General features: G+C 34.0%; 1 protein-coding gene across 4 annotated transcripts in view; it reads left to right on the top strand.

Annotated features, from left to right (window-relative positions):
- The window catches only part of LOC145680868 (TBC1 domain family member 19), a 193,091-nt gene that overhangs the window by 62,578 nt on the left and 115,577 nt on the right, over positions 1-14,936 (top strand). For all 4 annotated transcript variants that reach the window (XM_081752006.1, XM_081752007.1, XM_081752004.1 and 1 more), the window contains exon 6: positions 5,077-5,137. In XM_081752006.1, the coding sequence (XP_081608132.1) occupies positions 5,077-5,137 (61 nt within the window). The remainder of the gene's footprint in view (positions 1-5,076; positions 5,138-14,936) is intronic.

A 14,936-nucleotide genomic window follows, 5' to 3' on the forward strand; every position in this document is an offset into this window, starting at 1 on the left:
ATGGAATAAAAAATGGGGGTTTCTATTCAAGATTTCAAAGTTGCCCCCCTCCCGCCCCCGGGGGGTGGGGGCAGGGGATCGAGTGTGGTATCATTGGATGTCCCCCTTCGAGACGAACAACTTTTATTACAACTTTTTCAAAATCCGATTTGTAGTTTTCCAGATATTCAAAAAAACAGTTTTAAATGCCTCACCCGGTATATATATACATATACTCCACGAAAACTCCCGTTCCATTCATCTAAACTAATATTATGTATCATTCCTACTACTTTCAGCTCTTCACATCTTACCATACTATTTCGAAAATTGCTAATTAAATTTCAGGCTTACCTTCCAATAAACAAAGCATTACGGATTTACTGCGAAAACTAACCGATACGCACACTATTCGGTAAAATATTCTGCCATTTCTATCAATAACTTCTGTTGAATATCCTTGTATTTACTATCTATTAATTTGCTCTGTATATCAACAATCAGCTTTGAATACGACGCTGCTAGCGCCACATCTACAACTACGAACGGATCCTAAACTATCCAAGCACAACGAAGCGATTTAATTACTGCAATAGTTAACTATTGAAAGTTAAAATTTACGTAATAACAGATAAAATTTTTAATGACACGTTAAGCACTCTCGAATACCACTTTGTCCAAGGAAAATGAATGTTCAATATACACACAACGACTCGTTATCAAAATTTTCGAACACCTGGATTTCCTCACTAAATTACAGTGGTTCACATCCCTTCGCCATCACTAAATTATCCATGATGCAATCTATCACCATCCCCACGAGACAAAGAAACATAGCACAGCGAAGAAACACGCATGAGAACTCACAGTACGAACCAGACTAAATATATATATATGGAAATACGAATTCAGAGTGGTTACTAACACGAGAATAACCCGGCACTAAAATGTTAATACAGAAGTGACCACGTCAACGGGCTAATCATATAGAAACAAACTATGAGTCCATTATAATCACTAGTGTGTATCCCAACCAAAGCAATAATAAATATACACTACAAACTTATACACTACACATAAAAATATCATTATCCAAATAATTATGAATCTCTGATGGATGGTGGGATTAAGATTCTTGCTATTGTTAAAAAAATATTATATGACGAAACCCTCTTTGAATTGTTTTGAATAAATAACAAAAAAAATTTAGAAAATGGGGAGAGAGAGTGTAGATTAAGGTCCTACTATTTCATAATGTTCTGATGTTAAGGAAACAACAACACAACACTCACCTAGGAACTGAAGGTTCCTAAGGAGGAAATGAAAACTTAGCTAGCTACATTACACCCTGTTTGGCACTCAACACCCTCTTTAGCCCCGCATGGCTACGTGTTCAATTTTCACATAAACAATACTTCGTACCATTTTGAACTTGATTCACATAAAAAAAAAATAATAATTATGTTTGCTTTCAGTTATACATAAATGAAACGTGAGCGAGAGTAAAGGTAAATAAGAAGAATTTTATAGTTCAACGATTAGACATGTTCAATAATTTCCAAATATGGCTGTCCTTATTCACTCAACGAAGTCTGAATTTTACGATCGCAAAACACTATGTCTGTCTATCTGTGAATTTTGATTATTCGAACATATCTGTTGTACTTACAGTTTGAAGACCTAGTCACTCATCTGACGCAAATTCAATGCCGGAAACCTTTTAAAACTGAAAAATTTTGATAGCCAAAAAAGTGCTTGTTGATTCCATCATGGTATATGAAGAAAGGCGCTTCTACAACTCTTCCTCCCAGCTTCTAGAAATCTGGAAGCTAAAATCTAGCCAATGACATTTCTTCTATCCACCTGTGGCAGATGTTACGAAGGAAAAAAATATCCGCTAGCATTTGCTAGTAATTATTTAACCTATATTTATTCAATAAATATAAAGGATTCTGTAAATAATAATCTGTACTATTATGGTCCCAAAGAAAGAAAATTTGATGCTACAAATCTTTTACGATTAATTATTAACTGAAATTTCTGTTTTCTTGGTAAAGCGCTGATGCTTAAGAAAGCACAAAAAAAAAAAAATCTATACGGTAAAAAGGAAAGAGTGGGGGGTATGAAAAGATTTTTTTTTTCTAATCACTGTAACGATAAGTTACAGCGTATATCCATTTCTATTTAGATCTTTTTTTTAAGGGAGGGGGGATAATCTTTCTGAGCTGAAAACTGTATTAGAAGTACTTTGAATATATTCCATCATTGTAGGAGGAGCATGTTTAAAGTAATTAGCAACATTTTTTCAAAAAGATAATCCATCGATATACGCCAAGTGCATTTTCAAATTCAACAGACTTCACTGAGGTCGTCAATGTAGTATGACGTCACTAACTGCGATTGCGTGAATGCAGACATTCGTGAGTAAGGAATTCCTGCTGCTGAAATTTATAGTAAGATTTAACGTGCATATGAAGGTGTGTTGATAGAATCTTGCAGTGTTAGAAAGTGAGAAAATATTTTAAAAGATAGGAACATAGACATTAAAGACTAGCGTCGGAGTGGTTACCTATGAGTGATCTTTACACAATGAAACATGGAAAGAATTAACATCATTAATATAGACAGGGTCATTATGGACATAATTGCAACAAGACTTTACTATACAGCACAGAAAATGATTGCGAGCTTGAACTATCCAAAAATTTTGATATTGCTGCGTCCCATGGTTATTATCATCTGAACATACGAAGTGCACCGAAAAACTATTGCCAGAAACTTCTTTAGAGGAATCAAAGGAAGTTTTTATTTGTTCTTTCTTTTAATTAATTGAGTATTGTGATCGGTTGTGAAAGCTAAGTTCTATCATTATGAACCGGAAACAGCGGCAGAACATAGAATAGTACTACTCCATGTCGCCTGCAAAAAGGAAAGGAAAAAACGCTGTCTTGATTGCAGAGTTATGGTTATTGTCTTCTGGGATGCATTCTGATTGATTTTCTTGAACCTGGGGAAACTATAAATACTCTATTTTGCGTACAAACCTTCTCAAGCTCTATTCTGGGTTGCTGGAAAGGAAATAATTATTCAACGTGATAATTCCTATTCGCACTCTTTTCAGTTGACCAGGGATAAATTGTGTAAATAGGGTAGGACAATCTGCTTCAGTATCCCTAGTACCGGTATTGCACACTCTCGACTATCATGTTTTCGGTTTTGTTAAGGGTCAGTTACCAGATCATCCCTACCAGATGACGGAGGACATACAAAGAGCGGTGTGTCAGTATATGGCAGTGTCTGCGAGCAGCTGGAGCAAGTTCTTACCGAGATAGTATTTCCAAGCTTCCTAAAAGGTGGAAGAAGTGGTGTGCAAATAAGTGGAGACTGTTCAAAAGTAAATGAGTTGATTTTGAGTTTAACGTCCCGTTCAGCAGCGAGGCTATATGAGACGTGGACCTACTGATTAACGTGGAATCCGAACCACATGAGCTCCCGCCGGGAATCGAACCCGGGCCTCCCACGCCAAAGGCGCGTACGCTAACCGCTTAGCCACGGAGGAGCTCTGTTCAAAAGTAAAGTCGGTTGATTAAGATATAGTCTGTTTTTCTTAAATAAAACCAGAACTTGGATCATGAAAAAACTTGCTTATTGCTTTCTGTATGACTCTTGTAACTTCGTTCACTGCAGTGATGTACGCCGTTTCTTCGGTACGTATTCAGTTACACTCTTGCAAAATATGCCTTTTGCAAACCACACATCAAAACCTTTGACACTTTAATTCTCGCTATAAACAAACTCAAGGACAGAAACGTATCTAATTATAAAATCAAAGTCTAGTACTAGTGACTGTGACACTTTCTGCCGAACAGAAATACTGAAGGGAAATGTCACTAGAGTTCATTCCAGGTAAGCTGATAGGAAATCAAAACAAGTTTTCACCCTACCACGCTCACGCACGTGACCTGATAAACGTGAATTTTAATGTTCCTCTTTCCACTATGAACTTCCACAAATATAGAATTACGTAAATATATCTGAAGAATTAGTTATATTTTCAGAATAGCGCTACATTTTTAAAACACTTTATTGCTATTATCTGTATGAGTGAGAGAAGTAGCACATCTTTTAGTATAATAATAAATTTAAATTAAATTGACGTTTTCTTGGCAGTGTGGGTTGTGAAATGATGTTACAATTGCAAACGATGACAGGAATTGAATGGGTACTTACTGTATTTACACAATAATTTCATAATTATATGTATTGCAAGAGCAGATACAGCCTGTAAGGGAAATATATTAGAGCTGTAGCATGAGAACGGCGAAACTTGAAATGATAAAAAAGCAACACTATCTCATCCGGCCCTCTTGTAAACAGATGTTCTTACATTAAAAAGAAAAAAAAAAAAAGTAGAATTTCTAGAGAATTGGTTTGATTTGTAACCTCTTCCGACTCTTAGATTCTTAGAAACTTAGAAAGAATCTTAGGAATTAACATCATAACGAATGAGTTCTTATTTCTAGAAATTCAGTTTAAAAAAGACAACTAAAAATAAATCTTTAGTATATAAATAAATCAACACTTCTTTGAAAGACAAAACTTTAAAACTATAATTGTTGCTAGCATGATTTGATACTGGCTAAAAGGAGCAGCAATGCCTTTTCAACATCAGATACAAATTGGGACAAGAGTTAGATTTTACACGATAAGATCTTAAGAAAGTTTCCCCTCCCTGTTAAAATTAGCGATTTGTTTTTCCCTTCTGCGGTGGCAAAGGAATGAGGAGAAGGGCAGTTTGTTTTGATTGCCTATCAGCTTATTTGAAATGAATTACAGACTCAATGAAGTCGTCAGGGATACTAGAAATGAATACCCTGCTTTGGGAAAGTAGTGATATTAGATATATCTCTACATTTTAAAGTAATGATTTACTTGACAAATCTGTACATCTGACAAAAGAAATAAAAATATGTATATATATCTGGAAGTGTACTAAATTAAAGGAGCTATGAAAAATGTAATTAGCAACTATATTTTTATCCACCTTTCATGTATTTTGTGCAACATGTAAGTTGAAAGTGGTATTTTTTATTCCAGAGCTGAGTGTAACTGGGAATTTTGTATGTTGCCTTTAAGGGTAAAATCAATTAATGAACTCGTAAGTATTTATGTACCTGGTTTAAAATTCACTGTTTATCGTCTTTCTGCATATATAGTGTGTTTATTTTAATTTTCACCACTATTATTATGCTTTTAAGTTTTATTTTCTGCACTGTACTTAGTTCTTGTGCAAGTGTACTTAATGCATTGTGATTGCAAGTTAGATAGCTAAGCAAAATATTATTGTGAAAGTTTTTTTTAAGTACTTTCTGTTGGAAAGTGCAATTTCAGTATTATATAGGATTTTCTTTTCAGTTACGTTTACTTAGTTGTTTTGTTGTTGCTATGTTTGCTTGTTGAAAGAGAGCTAAAGCTGAATGAGATATGGCCTACAGTTTAAGGTGGAATCCAGTTAAATTAGACAAAAAACAAGTGAGTGTTGTTTCACATTCTGAAACTAAGACTTCCAAATTATGCGAATTCAGAGTACTGGTTGCAATAAAGTAATAAGGTCAAAGATAGAACCTATTTCTTAAACGCAGAATCCATAGCAAAATGCCGTTACTCGTTATCCCTTACTGGTTTCTTCTATTGCGATAAACGTTGAAACCGGAAATGGCTAATTTTAATCACTTCTGGTCTGAATAGAGCTTTAACAAAGGAGATGAAACCAATTCTTGGGACGCCGAATCGATTGCAAAAGAAACGATCTTGATAGTATTTACGTTTTTGCTCCACAGAAATCAGTATTAAAACTGGAAGTGGCTAAATTTAACAACTTCCAGTTTGAATAGAAGGTCAACAGAGCACATGGAATCTATTCTTGGAACGCTGCAGTTTTTGTTCTATAGAAATCAATGTTGTAACCGGAACTAATAGTAAATTTGAACCACATCTGGTTTTCTTAGAATGTTTTGGATATTCATATGGTGCCTTGAGTTGCTGAATCGTTTGTGAGAAACCGTTGCTTCGTGCTGTCTGTTATCGTTTTCGTTCTATGGCGATAAACGTTGAAACTGAAAATTACTCATGGTGACCACTTCCGGTTTGAATAGAGGCTTAACAGAGCAGATAGAATCTATTCCTGGAGGCGCTGAATCGATTGCTAAAAGCCGTATTTTGGTATCTCTTACCAATGTTGGTTTGATAGCTTTCAACAGACGGGCGGACAAACTCGTTTTATAAGACTTTCAACACTTACGTGTAGCATAGTTTGGAAGTCTAAAAGTGATAAACCTCCCCAAAAAATCATAGTAAGCTGAAATCAGGCACACACCTTCGGCAAGGTATACATAACAACATACTAGTAGTCAGTGTTCGAAGTGGAGAAAGAGCAGAGGTGGTATGTTTTATTATGATCTCGACTCGACATACCAGCTATCTAAATGTTGAAATACAGTGAGGGTATGTTGCCTAAAAGATTGCATTTTTATTTACATAATGACTGAAAACCATTAGAGAGCTTCTCTGTAGTTACGGGGAGGGGACGTGGAGAGACTTTGAAGACACCTCATTTTTAAAAACAAAAGTTAGGAAAAGGATAACAGAAATGTCCGTGTTGTAAACTTGGGAATTATTTCTACATAAGAAATAAAATCTTTTTACGTGCGAAACTATTCGTCAATTACTATGAATAAAAATGGATTTATTAAAGGTATTTAGCATCTACTCTCCAGTGATGGTATGTCTTAGTCACTAAAAAACAAGAGGCGGTATGGCTTCATCAGAAAAACCAGAGGCGTTATGGGATACCACCACATACCGTCTCACTTCGACCACTGCTAGTAGTCCCAAAATATCCGGTGACGTGTTTGCACACCATATTGAAAAATGACCGCCAGACAAGTATTAAAAAAATTCTGGCTGCAACTATAGCTACTATAACTCAAGTTCTAATTGAAGTAGAATATATATATATATATATTATCTCATTCAAGTACCAACGGTCCAACCTAGAAGACGATGTTCTACGTATTTCAGTTCAATGCACAAGAGAGAAGTAACAGAGAGAATTTTTCAAAAAAAATTCCGAAAACAAGGTGCCCACTCAACCATGAAAACCGTGAATTTCGTTATCAAACCTCAAAAATAAAAGCAAATAAATAAATAAAAATCAATAGGAAAAACTTATCAAAAGAAAATAAAAATCGAAAGAAATTTTAATTTTTAACGTTTTTCCCGTTTCTTGTATGAATAGTTGACATTGTAAGGTTGAATAGGGGCAAGCTTTGTTATTCCAATGTAACGTACCGACCACCGGACGGTTTTTATTGTCGTTATATGGTCTGTAAAGGTTAATTTTAAAATCTTTCCAAGTGCAAAGGTGAAAATTTATATATATATATATTTATATACTGAGTTATTTGTAAGTTTATGTACTTGTTCCTTTTTGTAGAAACTATCCAATAAATACATCATATTCACGTAGTTTTTTATTTATTTATTATTTTTTTTAGCGATAATTGCCAACTTTAAAATTAGAAATTTATCTGTCTTTCCCACTAATGATGTGTAACAAACTTACGTTCTGTAGTTGTGCGTATTATATGTTGCTTTCGCTTGTGCAGTGGAATATCATCTTGGAGAATTATCCATAAAGTGCAGTTGGATCAATGGTAACTTCATTTTCGATGCACGCATAAATTCCAACTTTTTTCCATTTTCGTTCCCACTAATTTTGATTTTATTGGAGTTCCTTTTTCTGCATTAAATGATGGTGGGTAATTAAGCAAACGAATGGGTTTTGAAATACGATTACTTATATTTTAGCTTTTATGTTTTCATTGCTGTGTTTTAATTTGCGAAAAGGTTTATTTCGGAAGTGTTTATGAGTTTACAAAAACTACTGGTAAAGTTGGACGTCAGCGTATGGATTGGGTTAATATACAACGATAACGTTGTATGTATCATTGGCAATCTGTGCCTATTTTACAGAAAGGGGGATCAGAGGCGAATTATGTGAGCAATGTAATGTATAATGAAAAAGAAAGACATATAGAGATTTCGAGATTATTATTTTGTAATTTGTAGCTAAAATACGAGTTGCTGTTACTATAGCAACGATATAAATAATTGTACATATACGTAGACATCTTAACGAGTAGATAAGTGTGTATGAAGGTCTATATATATTTTATTATATGTGCAGAAAAGTTAATTATATATACTTATCATGGTCAAATATTAAAAGCCAATTAAGAAAGTGATAAAACGCGTTGAGTTATTTAGAAGATTAACTTAAAATATCGAACCAGGCCCTTATAAAAATTGGTGCCTCACCACGGGAGTTATATAAAGTGTCGTTTCGAAGGTCTAGTAAAAACGGCATTTCAACGCGATCTTAATATCACAATTTTGCGAAGTGGAAAAGTAATTAAACGAAATATGGCCACGGAAAGTAATAATTTGGTTAAAGGACAAAGTATGAATCTTGAATTGACTCCGAGGGACAATTTGGCAGACATTCTAAAATATTTGGCTCAACAGATAAAAAATCAGTTCTAGCAGATGAAAAACCAATCGGAGCAAATGCAACATGTGAATGAAAAATTGGACCAGCAAATCCATGTGAATGAAAAATTGGACCAGCAAATGCAACATGTGAACGAAAAATTGGACCAGCAAATACAACATGTGAATGAAAAATTGGACCAGCAAATGCATGTGAATGAAAAATTGGACCAGAAATTAACGCAACTAGCCAACGACTTTGATGAAAAAATAGTAAAATTGAATCAACGTAATGAAGATAGATGGGAGCATGTGCAACATCAGTTAGATCAAATGAATTTACATGTGGTGCAAAAATTCGAGAAATACGAAGAGAAAATAGAAAAAGTTGTACAGCGAAGCACAGAAATTCGAGAATCTATGGATGTTTTAAAATCGACAATTAACGCACATGAAAACCACATCGAAGTACTACAAGATGAAGTTAATTTCATCAAAGAAAGATGCATTCCCGGAACTTCATTTCAGGATACAGAAGGCACGAGTCATCCTATAACCACAGGTTGGGTACCTGATCATCCTCCAAGAGCAACATTGGAATTTGCTGGATCATCGAGTGATGGAGAGAGTAGTGGCAGAGAAGAACGAGAGAGGCAAACATCCAAACGCAGACGCATCTCCAGTAGAGGTATGAAGACATCTACAGGTAATCAGTTGCGGTTTAGCGAAGTAAAGTCGCTCACAAAGTTTAGTGGCGTGCCAGGAGATATACCCGCTAGGGCATTTCTCGAAAAATTCCAGGATGAATGTGAGCTCATCGGTGTAAATGAGTCTCAATTCTTAAAAATATTACCGCATATCTTGTTGCCACCTTGCCTAACATGGTTTAAGGCTATTAGAGGTAGTCTTCATTCGTATTCAGATTTTAAGAATGCTCTTTTGTCGAATTATGAAAACGATTTTATGGTAGCAAATAGAGATGCTGTTTTACGAACGAACCACTACAATCCAAAGTTACACCGTAGTATTACTGAATTTGTAGTATCAACATATCATGAGCTAAGATCATTAAATCCGAATCATCCGGAATCCCGAATTATAGCTTTAATTAGGATCTTATTGCCATTTAGACTACAACAGTTGTTAATGTCGGCTCAGTGCATTAATTTCAATCATTTAATTATGCTCATTCAAAGTTATGAGAGTCAATCTGCAATTCAGAATAACAATAAGATGCAGGATAGAGGTCAGGGTAATTATGCACGTAATCAGACACAATATGCATCTGTTCGTAATGTAGATATACAACCTGAAAATGATATTAATGTACGTAATTCCAATACTAGAATGAGTAGCTATAATGGTATCGGAAATCAAACACAACCCAATTATAGAAATGGAGCTAGGGATTTTAGAAATAACAACAGGAATTTCCGTAGGAGTAATAGCTACCGCAGATCTTCACAAAATCAATTTGCAGATGGCAGGATTTCTGTAAATAGGAGTCAAAATATGGTATCATCCTATGAAAGACAAGCACGTACACAAGATTGTGCTATACAATGTTCCTTAAATGAACCCTTCGAACGTATAACTTGAACTGACAAAAAGGCGTCCGATGGATTTGTATTAAATTGACCTTTGCTTACGTCTATGGTTGATATGTTCTTCAGTCGATTTATTATTAAAATGTATGTTAAAAACATATGTAATTATGAAATATTTTGATTATGGGTAAAACTCATTAATTTACGGAATATTGACGAAGTTAATTTATGGCAGTTAATTGAAAATATTATTGATTTGTTCCTTATAGTTTTGTTGCAATTTCCTTTTATAGCACTAATTGAAGAAATGATAATTTGTGTTTCATGTCTTTTGCAAAGTTATCTCATAATCACTTATTTGAATATTATGAATATTTAAAAATAAAAGATCGTAATTTTAATGTAAACTTAAGAAAGTAATGACAGATATATTAAATAGATGCACCTTATTATATGGAATGAGTAAGAATAATGAATATCGAATCTCTTAATTTTTCAAAGTTTATTAATGTATTAAATGATAACCATCAATGCGTTTATATGTTCCAGCTTTGTTGACTGATCCTATCAATACCTAATCTTATGAAGATCTTTGTAAAGAGTGTTGTTTGCATATGAAGGAATAGTTGATTTTGTATCCTATAAAGAAACTATTAGTTAGGACTAATTCTTGAATAGCCTTAATTATGATAATTATAATTCGTCGTTATTAATGTCGAGATATATTGACAAAAATATAAAACTATGTTATGTTATAGTATATTATATATAAATGGAAAAGTTAATTATGTATGTGTATTAAAGTTAATATTATATATATGTGAGGGCTATTCAAAAGATAAATGTTGGCGTGATATCTAACCCAGGGTTCTTTCCTTCATAGTAAAACTATTATGGAAGTCCCGTTCGAGGCGACATCTACAACGATAACGTTGTATGTATCATTGGCAATCTGTGCCTATTTTACAGAAAGGGGGATCAGAGGCGAATTATGTGAGCAATATAATGTATAATGAAAAAAAAAAGACATATAGAGATTTTGAGATTATTATTTTGTAATCGGTAGCTAAAATATGAGTTGTTGTTACTATAGCAACGATATAAATAATTGTACATATACGTAGACATCTTAACGAGTAGATAAGTGTGTATGAAGGTCTATATATATTTTATTATATGTGCAGAAAAGTTAATTATATATACTTGCCATGGTCAAATATTAAAAGCCAATTAAGAAAGTGATAAAACGCGTTGAGTTATTTAGAAGATTAACTTAAAATATCGAACCAGGCCCTTATAAATATCTAGTGAATAGTCGGACTAATTTAATTGGACATATCTTAAAATATGAGATATGTCTATAATTACCAAAGTGTACTTTCCACTTCGTGCTTATAGTGCAATATTTATTAATTACTAATATACATTTATAGATACATATTTAATCATTATCCATCAATAGTTGTACATTTATAATTTTCATTAATGATGATGCGTCTCATAAGTTTTAATGAAAATATTGTTTGTTTTCTTTTTAAAATTATTTTGATATTAAAAATGATGTACCAAGTTGTGAACAATATTTATGCTACATGAGTTTAAATACAATTTCACTTTCTCTCTTATTCACTCTCTGAGCAAAATTTTTGTATGCTTTTTCAACGCTAATGCGAAATGTTCAGAGGATTACAAAACAAGTTTCTTTCAGACAAGACGTGTAAAAATATTTTGTAACTGAAATACAGCTTTTAAGGAGAGGGGCACAAAAACTATTCTGGAGATTAGAAAATGTACCATGGGGACAATTCTGCTAGCACTCCTCCCCAAAAATACGTAACAAAGACTGGATTTCTTTATTTAGCATTCGCAGTAAAATAAAAGGAAAAGGATCGGGTAGAATTTGCAATTCAAATTATGGTAAAGTAATACACATAGTAATTCATTTAACACACAAAGAGTAAAAAAGTGACACGGTGCTCTCATCTCAGACAAAGTGGGTTATGCCACAGACCTGTGCTATGATTGGACAATCCTGCGTCCATGTACCGAGCATCTTATGACGGTTGTGATTTCATATATACTATTGAAAGGAGGAAACAACCAATTTTTTTACACTCCAGAATTCTCTATAGGTGCGACTTCTGTAACACACAAAGAGTGAAAAGGTGACTTAGTATATATATATTTTCCTCTTCATTAATAGATATAATATTCATTTATTTCCGCTATATTGTGGAGGTAACGAAGTTTAATGTGTGCAATTCCTGTTTTAATGTTGACATCCTCACATCTTTACTCTATGGGGAAAAAAGTCGTGAATGGGATCTCCATTATGTTCGTATGTTCCTATTTTATATCTTGTTTTTCGCCAAAATCCTTGGATTAGAAATACGGAAGCAAACTGATTCGTTCTTGATGACTATTTATTATCACGTGCTATATTAAATGAAGGAAACTGTACCAAGGGATCGAGCATGTTTCAGATGTTACACGGGTTTGAAAGAGGTAATATTAAAGAAATCATGAATCTTTATTTCTGTTACAAGCAAGCAACATACAAGAGTCCCATTGTATGTATTTATATCTATTGTATCTTTCTGCTGGTCTAGCGTGGTGGTTCAAGTTGAAGAGACAGTATCGAAAGTGAAGAGGTGTTGTAGCTGTAGTGTTTGGTGTTCGTTGTATCCAGTGTTCCTGAGCAAATAACAAGCATGTGGGTTTCCAAGTACTCCAAGACCACATTCAATTCGTGGTTGTTAGATAATTTTGTATCATGGATTCGGGAAATACCGGGTGACAAATTATTTTTGCTACATTTCTTAATACCCTCCGCTGAGTAACATTGGACGTCAAGTGGTAACAAGTCACATGAAGAGTAAAAGCCATATGAGGATGGCCGTGTCCGTCTCAATATTAGGAGCATTTAATGTCTTTTTGAATCAAGGAATCAAGCCAGTATCTTTTGACTTGGATTGTCATCCTATTTATATCTCATCTTATAGAACTTACGGCTTCTGGTGATGCTGCATATTCAAATATGAATTCTACGATGCAAGTAGATACGAGTTCGGGGATTAAATAAAGTAGTTTACGAGGATTCTTAGGGAAAAAAAAAAAAAAAGAAAAAGAAAAAACGAAAGCAGAAGCACAGTCGAACTCATGTTTCCACACAGTGAGATTGTCAGGAAAATGCTGTTTCAACGTGACAAAGTAACATACACTTTCGTGTGTAAGTTATTGTCACCAAACTTTAGAAGTAAACTAGTTCAGTTGTTGAAGGAGACAAATGTGGGATTGTGGATTACCGTACCGTAAGGGCAAGTGTGCACGCGTTGTTTGTGCATCGATGTTTCTAAAGAACTCTGCAGCTTCTGATTGTTTGCTTTCAAAGAGACACATTTACCTTGAACTTTAAAAAAGATGATTCAAATTGTAATTGATGGCCCCAATGTAAATTTTATATATCTGCATACCTTCAAGTCAAATATAAAGACGTCGCCAAATGACACTGCAATAATTGATATAGGAAGCTGTGGGTTAGTTACTTTATATGGAGCATTTATTGCTGCAATGAACGCAACAAAATGATGACTCGTTGAATTTCTAACAGTTCTGCATACCTTGTTTAAGGATGTTCCAGCATGCTGTGTCGAGTACATCTATAGAGGCTCAGAAAATTTTCCAGTGAAGTTTTCTTGTGCATTAGCTTGAAAATAGTAGTGTTGCTCACGAGCCATTGATATTTATCCCTATTTTGTATTGTATATTCAAATTGTCAGGAAGGATTTAAAAAAAAAAAAAAAAAAAAAAAGCCAGCTCTTCGAGTCAAATCAGCTGTCAGTTTGTTTCAGGTATATTGAAAGAAGATAAAATGTTTATTTCTATAATTGCATTTTTTTAAAGCGCTTGCTTCAGACAGAGTACCATTCTCTACTGAATTTCGGGCTGACGCTCCTCTCAGTCTACCAGAAGCTTTTAGTTGTTTTAGTTCATGTATACGAATTAATGTGGAAAATGAAGAAAATAATGCCAACTCATAACGGATTTGAACACTGGATTTTCGCCAAAATTACAGAAAGTGTTTACAGAAATTGGTTCTTAAACTTTGAAGAAGTCACCTTTAAATTAGAAATTGACAAGAGCTCTTACGTATTTGGATTTTAATGCGTCTGCAGGACTTGATGTTGGAGTGAATCGCGTGATGTCTTGTTTTAGCTAAACTAGTTAAAAATAATCGGTTAGATGATGATAGGGCAGATTGATTGTGAGGCATTTCAAAGAGTTACTCAAATCCAATTGTAAACAATTATGAGTTGGACAGCGTTTAGATCACTTACGGGTAAATAATTTGGATAATTCAGAGTGCAGTGATTAAGAAATGTTAAAATTATCTTGTTTTCTCTCATGAAACAAATCTGGAAAGAGGATATTTCAGTCAGTGCGCAGTTTGTAGCAGATTTTTTAAAAGAACAAATTTGAATAGCACGCAGACTTGGATACGATACAGTTGCTTTTCTGGTAGTCTTGAGAAACTACCCGTAAGGAAATCCATGATTCATTAGGGACGAAATGCTCTTATTCGTATTGCAGAAGCAACAAATAAACGATGAGAAGAAGGTAAAAAGAAACAAAAAGAAACAGAAGACAGAACATCATTCTAATTGAACTTGAAACTAAGAAAACTATAATAACGTAAGATATGTTTGGTATTGATGTGGAAATGTAGCATTTGAAGGAGTGAAATGAATTACATAATACTTCGAAAGATATTGTTAACATAGAACAGTCAGTTTTTTTTATATATATATATACTTCCACCCGTTTTCGGTGAATGTCTCACTGTAACCTTTTCCTTTCACT

This window comes from Thermobia domestica, chromosome 3 (genome assembly GCF_964235325.1).
Source record: "Thermobia domestica chromosome 3, izTheDome1.hap1.1, whole genome shotgun sequence".
Lineage (NCBI taxonomy): Eukaryota > Metazoa > Arthropoda > Insecta > Zygentoma > Lepismatidae > Thermobia > Thermobia domestica.